This window comes from Saccopteryx bilineata, chromosome 4, assembly GCF_036850765.1.
Source record: "Saccopteryx bilineata isolate mSacBil1 chromosome 4, mSacBil1_pri_phased_curated, whole genome shotgun sequence".
In the NCBI taxonomy this organism is placed as follows: Eukaryota; Metazoa; Chordata; class Mammalia; order Chiroptera; family Emballonuridae; genus Saccopteryx; species Saccopteryx bilineata.
Window position 1 is genome coordinate 137,629,008 of NC_089493.1, and position 17,395 is coordinate 137,646,402.

Consider the following 17,395-nt stretch of genomic DNA (forward strand, 5'->3'; position numbering starts at 1 on the left):
TGAAAACAATTTTAAGATGGCGGCGACGGCGGCGCGGAAAACAAAGGGCCCCGGGCGGTTGGGCCAGGCTGAGGCCTGAGGTGGGCGGCGAACGCCGACCAGGGTCGGACGGAGCGAGGCCGCAGGAAGACCCGCCGCCGCGCACAAGCCCACCCTGCAACTCGCGGGGCCATGGCGCGGCCCTGAGGTGGCCGGCTGCCGGCGGGGAGCGGAGCCCGCAGTTCCAGCGCGCCCGAAAGGCCCGCCCCGGGCCCGGCCCGTGCCACCCGCGGTCCATGGTGCTGCCCACCTGTCCCATGGCGGAGTTCGCGCTGCCGCGGCACAGTGCGGTCATGGAGCGCCTCCGCCGGCGCATCGAGCTGTGCCGGCGCCACCACAGCACCTGCGAGGCCCGCTATGAGGCCGTGTCGCCCGAGCGCCTGGAGCTCGAGCGCCAGCACACCTTCGCCCTGCACCAGCGCTGCATCCAAGCCAAGGCCAAGCGCGCCGGCAAACACCGGCAGCCGGCCGCGGCCCCGCCGCCCGCGCCGGCCTCGCGCCTCGACGCCGCTGACGGCCCCGAGCACGGCCGCCCTGTCGCGGTGAGTAGGGCGCGGGGACGCTACCCCGGCCGTTGCCTGCGCTGCGCTCAGATGGCCCGGTGACCGCAGAACCTCGGCCTCGCTCCGGGCAGGCGAACCTGGCAGGGGCTGTTTGTCACCTGCAGCAAACAGCACAGTGGCATTAGTTTGGGAAAACATGACCGTAAAACCTTTTCGACGTAAAGTTTACGTTGAAGCTCCGGCTGGGAAGGCTGGAGGACGGCAGCTGAAACGTTTTCCTCCCAGACTTGATTCCGAAATTTTGAGAACTTTCTTTTAAACATCCTGGCCTTAGTCTGGCCCATGATGGTGCCTCATTTATTCTGCAAATGTTTATTGGGTACTTGCTATTTGCTGGTTCACGGCTTACATATGGAAATCAGTCAGCCTTCAGTAGATGAAATCAAACTTCCAAATGGAAACATTCAAAAGTGTTTGGAAACCTTAGTAAAAGGCATAGTACTGCTCATTGAGTTGTAGAAAAGTATTCCTTTTATAGGCACCCCTGAAATTTGTGAGCTTGTGATTTCAGCAATGTTGTGGATAATTCCAGTTTTCGTTTTCAAGGCTATTTAAAATTTTTGATATTTGAGAGTTTGTTGGCAAGTTGTTATGCCCTTTGGGTTCTCAGTAGCTATTTGGGGGATTTGTTGGTTAGACATATTCTTTGCTGAAACTGATTTATAAGAGGGAGAGAACAGAGGGGTTTTTTCGTTGTTATTTTCTTGGTATGGTTTAAAACAAATGTTACCAGTCTAATTTATCTGTATTTTTAAATTCATGCCTTTATTGCCTCTCACCTGGGTTGTTGCAGTGCCTGTCCCTAACTAGTCTTCAGGCATTTGGTCCCTATTTTTCCTCTCTAAATGCCTTGTCCCCCACAGGTCCTATTCTTTGGTTGAATTACTTTCTGTGTTCTTGTCCATATTAGTTTGGTTTGCTGGACATTTCATTGATTATTGACTATCAACTAGCCAAGTTTTCTGGTCCTCACTTTTCTCATGTGTAAACTAAAGATACATTTAGCTTCTAATCTTCCAGGAGTCTTATAAGATTCAAAAGAAGTGACGTGAAAATATTTTCACAAAAGGACCTTTCTCCCAGCCTTTCAGCATCCTGCCACCCTAGTTTCTGACACAGGTGCCCACAGTAATCAGAATCAACTTTGTCAAAACATTTAGGAAACTTATTGTCTGTGCTATTTATTTTTAGCACAGTCATACTATTTGGACCTTATTTTACCAACTAGACTGTAAGCCCTGGGAGACAGGAAGGGGTTTGGGTCAGAGTTACTTAAACATCTTAGGCTTTCAGCACTGTTTGTAGAGTGATTGGTATTCAACTTGGTAGTACTTACTAATTTATCCTCCTATATACTAAGCTCAAAAAGCAAAATGGTTTAACTTAATGCTGCCTTTAACTAACAACTCTTCTTTCAAGGAAAGACTTTAAGGGTAGCAGCTAATTAACCAATGTCACTCCCAATAAATTCAATTAAAAAAATAAAAAGAATTACTTTAAGCCAGTGATTCCCAACCTTTTTTGGGCCACGGACCGGTTTAATGTCAGAAAATATTTTCACGGACCAGCCTCTAGAGTAGGACGGATAAATGCACAAAATAAAATTATGCGACCGGCGTAAAAATTGTGGTATTTTTAAATATAATTGTCGAACTTATGAGACAAGCATCAAGAGTGAGTCTTAGACAGATGTAACAGAGGGAATCTGGTCATTTTTAAAAAATAAAACGGACTTAAATGTAAATAAAACGGAAATAATGTAAGTTATTTATTCTTTCTCTGTGAACCGGTACCAAATGGCCCACGGACCGCTACCAGTCTATGGCCCGGAGGTTGGGGACCACAGCTTTAAGCCAAAAAAAGAAAAAGAAAAGAAAAAAAGAGGGAATGGTGGTCATTCCAACTTAAGTAATGAAAGCTCATAAGAATATTAGTTTACATGCAAATATTTACCTTGTACACCACCTAGAAAGTGTATTAGTGATGATTCAATTTGTTTAAGGAGAATGAGAGTTTAGCCCCTACATGATTAGTCCTAAGAGAAATTTGGCATGTCATTTGAAGATAAATTAATTCTGAGTGTGTTAGAACTTGAATCTGGCTTGTCAGTCATTCCTTTGGGTGTCAGAACCTGATCAGATGTGCCATTCTCTGTTATCTTATCACATTAACACTTGAGCCATGGATTTCATGAGTTTAAACTTTAGAGTGGAAGTGCTCTTCCACTGTCTCCCTACCAGGAAAAGGGCCCCTTTTCATTTCAGTCTCCAAGTGAGTCTAGTCGAGCTCTTCAGCCTTAGAATGGGATCTAGGAATGGGAAGATCAGTGTCACTAAGAAAACAGTAGCATTTTCTATTTTAGTGACTCCTTCAGTTCAGAGGGCAAGTCCTTGTCTGGATGGATTTGGGCTTGGTGAGAGAAGGGCCTCTTAGTTAATGTTATTCTTGACAATTGAAAAATGTATTTGATCTAATTAATATTCTTTACATAAGGTACATTATTTATTTTCCAATTGTACTATAGTACTGTTAGGCAGCTGTTTCATAACTCCAGTTACCATCCACACACCATTTGTACAGCTGAAGAGCGATCAAATTTACTAATAGAATTCATCTTTAGGGTTTTTTTTCTCTTAGGATATCCCATCACAGCAAAGTCTTAACCACCAACTGCTTACTCTGTTGAAGATGGGTCAGAAACAGTACTTCAGCCCTGGCCAGCTGACTCAGTGGTAGAGCCTAGGCCCAGAGTGTGGATATCCTGGGTTTGATTCCTGGTCAGGGCACACAGGAGAAGTGACCGTCTGCTTTTCTATCTCTCCCTCTCCTTTCTCTCTCTCTCTCTCTTCCCCTCCCACAACCATGGCTTGGTTGAAACAAGTTGGCCCTGGGTGCTGAGGATGCCTCCATCACCTAGCCTCAGGCACTAAAATAGCTCAGTTGCTGAGCAATGGTGCAATGGTCCCAGATGGGCAGAGCATTGCCCCATAGGGGGCTTGCAGTGTAGATCCCAGTCAGGGTACATGTGGGAGTCTGTCCCTCTGCCTCCCCACTTCTCACTTAAGAAAACAAAACAAAACAGTGCTTCAGACTCTATATCTCTTTGTCAAGGAATGACAGTTAGGTTGTTTTTTTTTTGCTGTGTGTGTATGGTGTTTTTTTTTTTAATTATTTTTATTTATTCATTTTTTTAGAGGGGGGAGAGAGAGAGAGAGAGAGAGAAGGGGGGGAGGAGCAGGAAGCTTCAACTCCCATATGTGCCTTGACCAGGCAAGCCCAGGGTTTTGAACCAGCAACCTCAGCATTCCAGGTCGATGCTTTATCCACTGCGCCACCACAGGTCAGGCTGTGGTGTTTTTTTTTAAGAAATTAAATTTAATGAGGTGACATTGGTCAATAAGAATATGTAGATTTCAGGTAAACATCTCTGTAGCATTTGAACTGTTGATGACATTGTGTGCCCATCACCCAAAGTCAGATCATTTTCTCTCATGGTCTATTTTTTCCTCTTTACTCCCCTTTCCTCCACCCCTATCCGTCTAGTAACCACTTATCTTTTGTCTATGTCTATTAGTCTCTTTTTATATCCCACCTATGTGTTAAATCATATATTTCTTATCAATTTCTGATTTATTTATTTCACTTAGCTTAATATTCTCAAGGTCCATCCACGTTGTTGTAAATGGCATTGTTACCATTTTTTACGGCTGAGTAGTATTCCATTGTATATATGTACCACATCTTCTGTATCCAGTCCTTATTTGAGGTACACTTTGGGTATTTCCATGTCTTGGCTTCTGTGAATAAAGCTGTGATGAGCATGGGGGTGCATGTGTCTCTGCATACCAACAGTATTCAAGTTTTTCAGGTAGATACCCAGTAGAGGATTGCTGGATCATATGGTAGCACATGTATGTGTACTCTTTTAAAACCAAAAATTGGCCTGGCCAGGCGGTGGCGCAGTGGATAGAGCGTCGGACTGGGATGCTGAGGACCCAGGTTCGAGACCCCAAGGTCGCCAGCTTGAGCATGGGCTCATCTGGTTTGAGCAAAAAGCTCACCAGCTTGGACCCAAGGTTGCTGGCTCCAGCAAGGGGTTACTTGGTCTGCTGAAGGCCCGTGGTCAAGGCACATATGAGAAAGCAATCAATGAACAACTAAGGTGTTGCAATGCACAACAAAAAACTAATGATTGATGCTTCTCATCTCTCCGTTCCTGTCTGTCTGTCCCTGTCTATCTCTCACTCTGACTCTCTCTCTGTCTCTGTAAAAAAACAAAAAAAAACCAAAATTGTAATTTCCTTTTTCTTTTTTTTTATAGTTTGGCTCCTGTTTTCTTTCTTTTTTAGATTTTATTTATTCATTTTAGAGAGAGGAGAGAATGCGGGGTGGGGAGGAGCAGGAAGCATCAACTCCCATATGTGCCATGACTAGGCAAGCCCAGGGTTTTGAACCAGCGACCTCAGTGTTCCAGGTCTACGCTTTTATTCACTGCGCCACCACAGGTCAGGCAATTGTTTCCTAATGACAGTTAAGGTTGACTTCTTTTTGTTAGGAATGCTACGTTATAGAGAATTATCTACTTACTTTATATAAATATTCATTCTGTAATGAAAATACTCTTTTACAATAACTTGAACATTTTCACTTAGTAAAATACTGTAAGTTTGCCTCATCCCTTTATTCATGGTTGTTACTTTCCCCACCCCCCACCAATCATTGTTATTTTCTGCTGCTTATTCCTAAGGGGTTGTGATAGACTACCTAGAAATTTGACAGTTGCATGCCAGGTTTTCTGTTTCAGGGAAGTTGCCTTCCCTGCTTAACTTAGGTGTGCAAATTTCTTTGACTTTTTATTTGTACATAATTTGTGAAACTTAGAGAAAAGCTTCACAAATATTACAAAGAACATATTCATACCCTTACTTACATTCTACCCACTGTCACCTATGTGCCCCGTTTGCTTTTCATGTACATGCGTTTTCTCCTCTCTACTCTTCTCCCTCTCCTCCTTCCTCTCCTCCCTTCTTCCTCCTTCTACCTCCTTTTCCTTCCCTCTCCCTCCTTCCCTTTCTTCCCCCTCCTTCCCCCTTTTCCCCCTTCCTTCCTCTCTTTCTCTTTTCCTCTTTCCCCACTCCACCTTTGTTCTCCCTCCCTCTTTCCTGTTTCTCCTTCCCTGTCCCCCTCTCTCCCTCCCTCCTCCCTCCTTTCCCTCCTCTCCCTCCTCTCCCTCCTCTTCCTCTATTCTCCCCCCTCCTCCTTTCTCTTTCCCCCTCCCTCCTCCTCTATCTCTAAATCTCTTTCTTTATTTTTTTCTTTCTCTTCCTCCCTTCCTCCCTCCCTCCCTCCCTCCCTCCCTTCTTTCCTTCTTTCCTTCCTTCCTTCCTTCCTTTTTTAAATTCAGTGAGAGGAGGGGAGGCAGAAAGACAGACCTCCACATGCATCCTGACCAGGATCCACCCGGCAAGGCCACTAGGCTGTGATGCTCTGCCCATCTGGAGCATTCCTCTGTTGCTCAGCAACCAAGCTCTTCTTAGCGCCTGAGGCAGAGGCCATGGAACCATCCTTAGGGCCCAGGGCCAACTTATTCCAATCCAGCCATGGCTGTAGGAGGGGGAGACAGAGAGAGAGAGAAGTGAGAGGGGAGGGGTGAAGAAGCAGATGGACACTTCTCCTGTGTACCCTGACCAGGAATCAAACCGGGACATCCACATGCTGTACTGATGCTCTACCACTGAGCCAACTGGCCAGGGCTCTCCCCTTCTTTCTTTCCCCCCTCTTCTCTTTCACTTTTCTCCCTCCCTTCCCTCTTCTCCCTCTCCCTCCCGCCTCCTTCTCCCTTCCTCTCCCTCCCTCCCTCCTCCTTCCCCTCCTCCTATCTCCCCTCTTTCCCTCCATCTCCTTTTTTTCTTCTCCCCTTCCTTCCTCTCCTCCCCTTTCTCCCTCTCTTCCTCTCCCTCTCTGTCTTCCCCCTCCCTTCTTCTCCCTTCCACTCCCTCCTTCTCTTCCCTCTTCTTCCTTCTTTCATCTCACTTTCTCTCTCTCTCTCTCTCTCTCTCTCTCTTCCCCTCCTTCTCTAAAACATTTGTTCTGTGAACTGAGAGGACACTTCATGGCTCTCTATACCTAAACAGTCCAGTGTGTACCTGTACCTTCTAAGAGTTAAGAAAGATGTGCAGATATTTAGTAATGATTTTATAGCCTAAAATTATGTAAGAATTATGCAAATAACAAATTATTTCCAGGGAGAAAATATTTCTGAACATGTAACAGACATTGTACTTAATCATGTGGGATAGGTTTAGAGAAAAGATGACTAATGTGGCTTTAGGAACCCATCTCTTCCTATAACATCTGGAACCTTAACCTAGCAACCCCCTTTTCTTTTTTATCTTCAGTATCCCCTTTCCCACTGCATCCTTTCTTTCAGCTTGAAAACACAAGCAAATATTCTTTCTTTTGTCTCACCCTCGAAATAATGTTCCATCTTCTTCCTTCCCTTTGCCCTTTCCACTGAACTTCCCGCTTATTCATTGGCCCATTGTGATCTCCCTTTTCTACCTCTTCTACTTTTTCAAAGTTGCTCCCCTAGAGGAGACCAAAGATAGAAACACCAAATTTAGTGACTTATTAGTCATAATTCTTCTTGACTTCCTGCTTCTTAAGACTCTTCTCTTAGCATCTATCCTCTTCTGATTTTCTTTCTAGCTTTCTGTTTTTTCTCAGTCTCCTTCCTGCTTTCCCTTTTAATTCATGTAACAAATATCTGAGTGCCTACTGTGGGCCAGAGCATATTTAAGGCACTAGAAATACAGCATTGAACAAGACAAATTAAAACTCACATGGAGAAAGAGATCAATTAAAATTAATTTTTAGTGGTAAGAAATGCTAAGAAAAATTAAAAGAATAGTTTGATATTGAGTTATCTGTAGTAGCCACTTTCAACAAGGCACTTTGTCTTAATTTGTTTGGGCCTGAATGAGAGGAAGTTGGTTATCAGTCAGCTGAAAGTCCAGAACATTCCAGTTAGAACCACCAGCACATCTCTTAGGCAGGAACCTCTGAGCTTGCATGAAGAACATAAAGGAGTCAGTGTACCTAGTAGGTAGCTGGAGTGAGAGGTAAGTAAGCAAGGACCAGTGCAGTGGGAAGCAATAGCAAGATTTAAGCAGAAACATGATGTGATCTGATTTAGTTTTGAAAGGTCATTTAGTGCTTGATGGGGTTGGTGTGGGCAAGAGTCCATGCAGTTATACTTTTACTGTGGTGTGGGCTGGGGCTAGTGGTGGTAGTGGAGATGAAGAGGAGTTGGATCCTGGCTAGCTCCTGAAGGCTGAGTGCCAGAGCTTGGTCATGAACTAAGTGGATTGGATGCAGGCAAAAGAGGGGGAGAGTTGAGGGGAATTCTTAGTGTTTTGGCTTGAGAAACTTTCTTTGCACACTTATTTTTTATTTATTTTTTTAATTCATTGATTTTAGTGAGAGAAGAGGAAAGGAGAGAAAAGCATCGATTTGTTGGTTCCACTTATTTATGCATTCATTGGTTGATTCTTATAAACGCTCTGACCAGAAATTGAACTTGCAGCCTTGGTGTGTCCTGACAATGCTGTAACCAGCTTAGCTACCTGGCCAGGGCTCTTTGCACACTTTTTAAATATTAATGTTCCCAAGGCAACTACATCTACTTTTTTCATTCAGTCTTCTTTTCCTGGGTAATTTCATTGACTCATGGCTTCATCTATCATCTATAATAATAATAAGAGTCTCCAGATCACTCTTCCAGGATTCAGATCCAAATTTCCAGCTGTCTACTAGACATTTTCTCTTTGATTTACCACGTCTAAAATGGGCTCTTCTTTTATCTGCCAATCTTATATTCCTTCAGAGTATTTTCCTTAGCCCAGTCGTCCAATGTAGAAACCTGGGAATTGCCTACACCTTTCTTCCACTTTCTGCATTTTCAGTTGGTCATTTCTTCAACCACCATTGAGCTCCTGCTGGAAGCCAGAAATTATTATGGTGGTACAGGAACTCTGTCAGCAGCCTAATGGGAAGTAGGTAGTAAGCAGATCATTGCAAAGTCATGTCTCGGGCTTGAAAGCCTGTAGGAATATTGGGTGAACTTTGGGAATTTTAAAGATTTGGCTTTTAAAATGGTCTTGATGTTTTCCCCGAGGCTTTTCCTAAAGGGTGTTTCATGAAACACTGATTTCATGGGCTATAAATAAGTTCTAGAGTTGAATATAAATTTAGGAGACACTGGGATAAACAAACTTACATAGTTTTCTTTATTTAGGACATTTCCAAACATTTAATGTGGAACATTAATTAACATGGGGACCTGAGCTCTTATCATGGGGCATGTAATAGGACTTTAATCCCTTTGGGAAACTAAGCAAAAGCACAAAATGATGGCAATGGGTAGTTCTTTGAATTTGAGGCTTAACATGCCAGAGGCTGGAAGATAAAGCTGAAAAGAAGTCAAATCATGAAAAGCCACATATTTTATTTTGGGTGTTTGGACTAAATAATTTTGTAACCTTGTGAACCTCCTCACACAAAATTTTTTTTTTTTTTAATTTTTCTGAAGCTGGAAACGGGGAGAAACAGTCAGACAGACTCCCGCGTGCGCCCGACCGGGATCCACCCGGCACACCCACCAGGGGGCGATGTTCTGCCCACCAGGGGGCGATGCTCTGCCCCTTCGGGGCGTCGCTCTGTTGCGACCAGAGCCACTCTAGTGCCTGGGGCAGAGGCCAAGGAGCCATCCCCAGCACCCAGGCCATCTTTGCTCCAATGGAGCCTCGGCTGCAGGAGGGGAAGAGAGAGACAGAGAAGAAGAAGGGGGGGTGGAGAAGCAGATGGGCGCCTCTCCTGTGTGCTCTGGCCGGGAATTGAACCCGGGACTTCTGAACGCCAGGCCGACGCTCTACCACTGAGCCAACCGGCCAGGGCCTCCTCACACATTTTTATATTGACATCTAAAGCTTTTCATCCTAAGTTTTGAAGCTTATCAAAAACTATAATGCATTTATTGTGTTATGTACTAAATAAACTACCATAACCCAATTTATTAAATAAAATATATGAAATAAATTTATGTAACACAGCCTTATAAAGCGCTACATATATTTAATATGGATCAACTATCTTTTAAAATTTTTTATTTTTTGAGAGAGAGAAAGAGGAACAGTGATCTATTTCTGTATGTGCCCTGACTAGGATCAAACCAGCAACCACTGCACTTCAGGACGACACTCTATAACCAACTGAGCTATCTGGCCAGGGCTAGATCAACTAATTTTATTTTATTATTTTAAGAGAGATAGACAGACAGACAGAAGGGAGAAAAATGAGAAGCATCAATTTATAGTTGTGACACCTTAGGTTTTCATTGATCGCTTTCTCATATGTGCCTTGACCCCTTGCTCAAGCCAGCAACCTTGCACTTCAAGCCAGGTGACCTTGTGCTTAAGCTGATGAGCCTGCACTCAAGCCAGATGAGCTCATGCTCAACTGGTGGCATCGAGGTTCTGAACCTGGGTCCTCCTCATCATCCCAGGTTGATGCTTTGTCCATGTGCCCTCACTGGTCCGGCTATATTATTATTTTATTATTCTAACATAATGAATGCTTGCAAGTCTTTTTATGTAGCATATTTTTTCTAAACAAAAAGGTATAAAAATTGAAATTAAAACCTTCAAATTACTTTGACCATAAAGCTCTATGCATACTTTTGTTGTTTTTAAACTTACACAAAAGAAGATTATATGTAGCATTTATTTATAAGGGTCTATGTGTTATGAATGTTTCTTATTTCATTGTTGGGTTATAGTAGTACACAACACAACAAATGCATTATAAATTTGTGTAAATAATTATTAAGCAAAAAACAAGTTGATTAGAAGTGTCTTCTCAAATGAGACAGGTGAGGCTTCTTCCTCACTTTGTTCACATATGCATGGTTGAGTGTTATTTGTTGACACAGTGATAGTTCTCAATTCTATTTCCATTTTTTGTTTTTATAAATTTAAACCCCATAAATCATTGTTTACATGAATAAATATAAAAGAAAGGGAGAGATTTAATTTTAGCAATATTACTTAGTTTTTTGTAACTTGGTTACTTACATTCCAAAAATTACCTAGTAATATATCATCAAAAATTAATTTATTAATTAGCAGACAACTTGGTTAGGTACACCTTTAATTTTATTGAAAGAAAAGAATTATATGCCTGACCAGGCAGTGGCACAGTGTATGGAGCATTGGAATGGGACACGGAGGACCCAGTTTTGAAACCCTGATTTCACCAGCTTGAGTGTAGACTCATCTGGTTTGAGCAAGGCTCACCAGCTTGAGCCCAGGGTCGCTGGCTTGAGCAAGGGGTCACTCAGTCTGCTGTGGCACCCCACCACTCTGGTCAAGGCACATATGAGAAAGCAATCAATGAACACCTAAGGTGCCACAACAAAGAATTGATGCTTCTTATTTCTCTCCCTTCCTGTCTGTCTGTACCTCTCTGTCCTTCTCTCTGTCTCTGTAAAAAAAAAAAAAAAAAGGAATTATAAACCATCTGGCTTAAAAAGGATTAATCTAGTCATTAGTTTTTCACTTTTCTCAATTATTGAGAAATATAACACAAAGTTTTTTCCAAATCTTATCAATTGATTATTGATTATACCTATTATTCTTTAACACAGAAGGTACCTTGTTTAGCCTACTTACTGAAAATTGGGAAAATCAAAATACTGTTCATTTCCATAGATCTTTGCCAGTACGTATAATAGTTTTGATTAAAAAAAATTTTTTTAAGTGAGAGAGAGAAGGAAGAGAGATGAAAAGCATCAGCTCATAGTTGTGTCACTTTAGTTGTTCATTGATTGTTTCTCATATGTGCCTTAACCTGAGGGCTCAAGCCAGCAACCCTGCGCTCAAGCCGACAAGTTCATGCTCACACTGGCAACCTCAGGGTTTTAATTTTTTTTTTAATTTATTTATTCATTTTAGAGAGGAGAGAGAGTTAGAGTGAGAGAGAGAGACAGAAAGGGGGGAGGAGCAGGAAGCATCAACTTCCATATGTGCCTTGACCAGGCAAGCCCAGGGTTTTGAACTGGTGACCTCAGCATTCCAGGTCAACGCTTTATCCACTGCGCCACCACAGGTCAGGCAACCTCAGGGTTTTGAACTGGGGACCTCAGTGTTCCAAGTTGACACTCTACGCATTGCGCCACCACCAGTTAGATAGAAGTGAGATTTTTTTTTTGTTTTTTGTTTTTGTTTGTTTGTTTTTTTTCATTTTTCTGAAGCTGGAAACGGGGAGGCAGTCAGACAGACTCCCGCATGCGCCCGACCGGGATCCACCCGGCATGCCCACCAGGGGCGATGCTTTGCCCCTCTGGGGCGGCGCTCTGTTGCGTCCAGAGCCATTCTAGCACCTGAGGCAGAGGCCACAGAGCCATCCCCAGCGCCCGGGCCATCTTTGCTCCAATGGAACCTCGCTGCGGGAGGGGAAGAGAGAGACAGAGAGGAAGGAGAGGGGGAGGGGTGGAGAAGCAAATGGGCGCCTCTCCTGTGTGCCCTGGCCAGGAATCGAACCTGGGACTCCTGCACGCCAGGCCGACGCTCTACCGCTGAGCCAACCAGCCAGGGCCTGAAGTGAGATGTTTTTAACTGAAAAATATCACCACTCCTGCTGCCTGCTCTGGATTCAGAGCATTCTAAGTTATAGGTCAAACTTAGGTAACCTAAGTGGTCAGGGCCTTTAAAGTCAGTGGAGAATTATTCTGCCCAGCAGGAGAGACTAATATAGGATGAACGTTTGGAAGAGCATCAGTGTTACTAGGTCTGGTGGAGCAGCATGTCATTGGGTGGCATCTGGCACCATGGGAATGAAGCCCATGTGGGAGACTTCCAAGGTCCCCGAAGTTCTTTGAGTGTGGTTCTTTGAAAATGGCCTGCCCTGGCCGGTTGGCTCAGCGGTAGAGCGTCGGCCTGGCGTGCGGGGGACCTGGGTTCGATTCCCGGCCAGGGCACATAGGAGAAGCGCCCATTTGCTTCTCCACCCCCCACCCCTCCTTCCTCTCTGTCTCTCTCTTCCCCTCCCGCAGCCAAGGCTCCATTGGAGCAAAGATGCCCAGGCGCTGGGGATGGCTCCTTGGCCTCTGCCCCAGGCGCTAGAGTGGCTCTGGTCGCAGCATAGCGACGCCCCAGAGGGGCAGAGCATCGCCCCCTGATGGGCAGAGCGTTGCCCCTGGTGGGCGTGCCGGGTGGATCCTGGCCGGGCGCATGCGGGAGTCTGTCTGACTTGTCTCTCCCCGTTTCCAGCTTCAGAAAAATACAAAAAAAAAAAGAAAATGGCCTAATTTCTCTTAGTGTCTTCACATGTACACCCTTCTCCAGTATCATAATGTCTGACACCTCCTCATGTGTCATCACCTCCTCCAGAACCCCTTCTCTAAGTCCCTCCTCATGCTAGCTAGGTGCTTAACCTTTGTCTGAACAAGCACACTGAGCCTTAATTAGTGTGTTTGCCTGCTTGCCATTAAACTGTGAGCAACCTGGGTAGCAAGACTAAGAGTTTAGCACCATACCGGCCACATATTTGGTAGTCATCAAGCGTACGTTAAGTGAATGTTAATGATATTGAGCAAGGAGCTCTGAATTGGAAGTCAGAAGTTGTATGTTTTTAGGCTGGGATCATTTCAAAAATGGTTTTGATAGAGGTAAGACAGTAGGCCCAGACTTATACTTCCATGGTCATTGCAGACTTGTTCACAGTCGCCAAGAGGTGGACATAGTCTAAGTTTCTATCAACAGAAGCATGGGTGAAGAAAATATGGGGTATAAGGAGAGCATTTTGTTGTATGCTAAAGCATGTATAAACCTTGAAGACGTTATGCTAAGTAAAATAAACCAGTTGCATAAAGACAAATACTGTGTGGTTTCACTTACATGAAATACCTAAAATAGTCAAACTCTTAGAAACAGAGAGGAAAATGCCAGCTGCCAGGGACTGGAGGGAAGGAGAGAGGGAGTAATTGTTACAGGGTTTTTTTGTGTGTGTTTTGGGTTTTGTTTTGTTTTTTTTAGCAAGAGAGAGAGAAAGACAGGAAAGGAGAGATGAGAAGCATCAACTTATAGTTGCATCACTTCAGTTGTTCATTGGTGGCTTCTAATATGTACCTTGATCAGGCATGGGGCCAAGCCAGTGACCATGGCATCATGTCTATGATACCATGCCCAAGCTGGCAACTGTGCACTCAAACCAGCCATCTCAGCGTTTCGAATCTGGGACCTCAGTGTCCCAGGTCAACTCTATCTACTGCACCACTACCAGTCAAGCAAGTTTCAGTTTTGCAAGATGAAAAAGTTCTAGACATTTGTGGCATAACTGTATATATAGTTTACACCAGTGGTTTTCAACCATCAGTCCGCCAGAAATTTATCCTGGTCCATGAAAGGGTTAACCACCCTGATGTTGTATGAAGATTATGGACCCAATGATTATAGACTCTGGAATCTTCATACATCTGGGTGGTTAATATTTTTGTAGACCAGCAGTTGAAAAGCACTAGTTTACACTATTGTGCTGTACACTTAAGAGAGTTTAAGATGGTAAATTTTATGATACATGTTTTGACTGCAAATTTTTAAAAATTAATTTTAAGACAAAAACTATGATGTTACAGATCACATAAAATATTTTTTATTTCTCAATTACAGTTGACATAGAATATTACTAGTTTCAGGTATATAACATAGTGATTAGATATTTCTATAACTTATGAAGTGATCATCCCAATAAGTCTAGTACCCACCTGGCACCATACGTAGTTGTTATAATACTATTGACTGTATTCCCTATGCCAGGGGTAGTCAACCTTTTTATACCTACCGCCCACTTTTGTATATCTGTTAGTAGTAAAATTTTCTAACCATCCACAGGTTCCACAGTAATGGTGATTTATAAAGTAGGGAAGTAACTTTACTTTATAAAATTTATAAAGCAGAGTTACAGCAAGTTAAAGCATATAATAATTACTTACAAAGTACTTTATGTCAGATTTTCGCTAAGTTTGACAGAATAAATCTTTATAAAACAACTTACTATAGTTAAATCTATTTTTTTATTTATACTTTGGTTGCTCCACTACTGCCCACCAGGAAAGCTGGAACGCCCACTACTGGGCAGTAGGTTGACTACCACTGCCCTATGCTATACTTTACATCCCTGTGACTATTTTGTAATTACCAATTTACACATCTTAATCCTTTCCCCTTTTCACTCATTCCGAAACCCCTGTCCCTCTTCCCACCTGGCAACCATCAGTATGTTCTCTATAAGTTTTTTTCTGTTTTGTTTATTTTGTGTTTTTCTAAATAATATTTATTTTATTGATTTAGAGAGAGAAAGAGAGGAACAGTTATACCGATTTTTTTCTTGTATGTGCCCAGACCAGGGATCAAACCAGCCATCTCTGTGCTTCTGAATGATGCTCTAACCAACCTAGCTATCTGGCCAGGGCTATTTTGTTTTGTGGGGGTGTTGTTATTTGTGTGTGTGTGTGAGAGAGAGAGAGAGAGAAAGAGAGAGAGAGAGAGACAGAGGGACAGATTGGGACAGACAGACAGGAAGGGAGAGAGATGAGAAGCATCAATTCTTTGTTGTGACACCTTAGTTGTCATTGACTTCTTTCTCATATGTGCCTTGACCCGGGGGGGGGGGGGGGGAGACTACAGTAGAATGAGTGACTCCATGCTCAAGCTAGCAACCATGGGGTCTATGATTCCATACTCAAGCGGTGACCTCAGGGTTTCAAACCTGGGTCCTCCACATCCCAATCTGACACTCTATCCACTGCGCCACTGCCTGGTCAGTCTTTTTGGGGGGTATTTTTTAGAACCCACGTATAAGTGAGATCATATAGTGTTTGTCTTTCTCTGACTTTTTTCACTTAGCATAACTCTCCGAGGTCCATTCATGTTGCAAATGGCAATATTTCTTTTTTATAGTAATATTCCATTGCATATATGTACCACATCATCTTGATGCATTTGTTAATCAATAGACACATAGGTTGCTTCTGTACCTTGGCTATCGTAATAATGCTGCAATTAACATAAAGATTCTTGTGTCTTTCTAATTAGTGTTTAGGGTTTCTTTAGATAAAATAATCAGAAATGGAAATGCTGGGACCATCTTTGTATCTTGTTTTAACCTTTGGTATTTTTGTTTGTTTGGTTGGTTGGTTGGTTGGTTGGTTTGTTGGAGTTTTTTTCTTCTTTTTCCAAGTAAAAAGAGGGGAGATAGACTCCCACATATGTCCCGACCAAGATCCACCTGGCAACCCCCATCTGGGATCAATGTTCTGCCCATCTGGGGCCATGCTCATAACTGAGCTATTTTTTAGCACCTGAGGAGGAAGATCCACAGAACCATGCTCATTGCCTAGGACCAGTGTGTTCTCACCAGTGGAGCCATGGCTGCAGTAGGGAGAGAGAGAGAGAGAATGAGAGGGGAGGGAGAGGGGTGAAGAAGCAGATGGTCACTTCTGTGTGCCCTGACCAGAAATTGAACCTGGAACATCCACACACTGGGCCAATGCTCTACCACTGAGCAAACCAGTCAGGGCCTAGTCTTTGTTTTAAAGGTTTTTTTTGTTTGTTTGTTTGTTTGTTTGTATTTTTCTGAAGCTGGAAACGGGGAGAGACAGCCAGACAGACTCCCGCATGCGCCTGACCGGGATCCACCCGGCACGCCCACCAGGGGCGACGCTCTGCCCACCAGGGGGCGATGCTCTGCCCGTCCGGGGGGTCGCTCTGCCGCGACCAGAGCCACTCTAGCGCCTGGGGCAGAGGCGAAGGAGCCATCCCCAGCGCCCGGGCCATCTTTGCTCCAATGGAGCCTTGGCTGAGGGAGGGGAAGAGAGAGACAGAGAGGAAGGAGGGGGTGGGGGGTGGAGAAGCAAATGGGCGCTTCTCCTATGTGCCCTGGCCGGGAATCGAACCTGGGTCCCCCGCACGCCAGGCCGACGCTCTACCGCTGAGCCAACGGCCAGGGCCAAAGATAAGATGTTATTTTTTTGTTGGTTTTTTTTTTTTAATTTACTCATTTTTTAGAAAGGAGAGAGAGAGGGAGAGAGGAGAGAGACAGAGAGAGAAGGGGGGAGGAGCAGGAAGCATCAACTCCCATATGTGCCTTGACCAGGCAAGCCCAGGGTTTCGAACCGGCGACCTCAGCATTTCCAGGTCGACACTTTATCCACTACGCCACCACAGGTCAGTATTTTTTCTGATATAAGTATTGCTACCCCAGCTTTTTTTCTTCTTTATTTGCTTGAATTTTTTTATTTTTTATTTTTTTTTATTGCAAGGGAGAGACAGGAAGGGAGAGATGAGAAGAGAAACAGCTCGTAGTTGTGGCACTTTACTTGTTCATTGATTGCTTCTCATACGGCCTTGACATGGTGGTGGTGCTCCAGCTAAGCCAGTGACCCCTCACTCAAGCTGGTTGAGTTCATGCTCAAGCCAGCGACCTCAGGGTTTTGAACCTAGGACCTCAGTGTCCCAGATTGGTGCTTAATCCACTGTGCCACTACCAGTCAGGCTGCATGAAATATCTTTTTCCAATCCTTTACATTCAGTCTATGTGTACCTTAAGCTTTGAAGTAGGTTTTTCTAGGCAGCATATATACAAGTCTTTTTTTTTTTAAGTGAGAAGTAGGGAGACAGAGACAGACTCCCACATGCGTCCTGAGTAGGATCCACCTGGCAAGCCCTCCTACCAGGCAA

The 17,395-nt window shown here is 43.9% G+C and overlaps 1 protein-coding gene across 1 annotated transcript in view; it reads left to right on the forward strand.

Annotated features, from left to right (window-relative positions):
* The window catches only part of MAML1 (mastermind like transcriptional coactivator 1), a 58,074-nt gene continuing 40,679 nt past the window's right edge, over positions 1–17,395 (forward strand). The window contains exon 1 of the mRNA XM_066278536.1: positions 1–581. Within this exon, the coding sequence (XP_066134633.1) occupies positions 276–581 (306 nt within the window). The 5' untranslated portion in view covers positions 1–275. The remainder of the gene's footprint in view (positions 582–17,395) is intronic.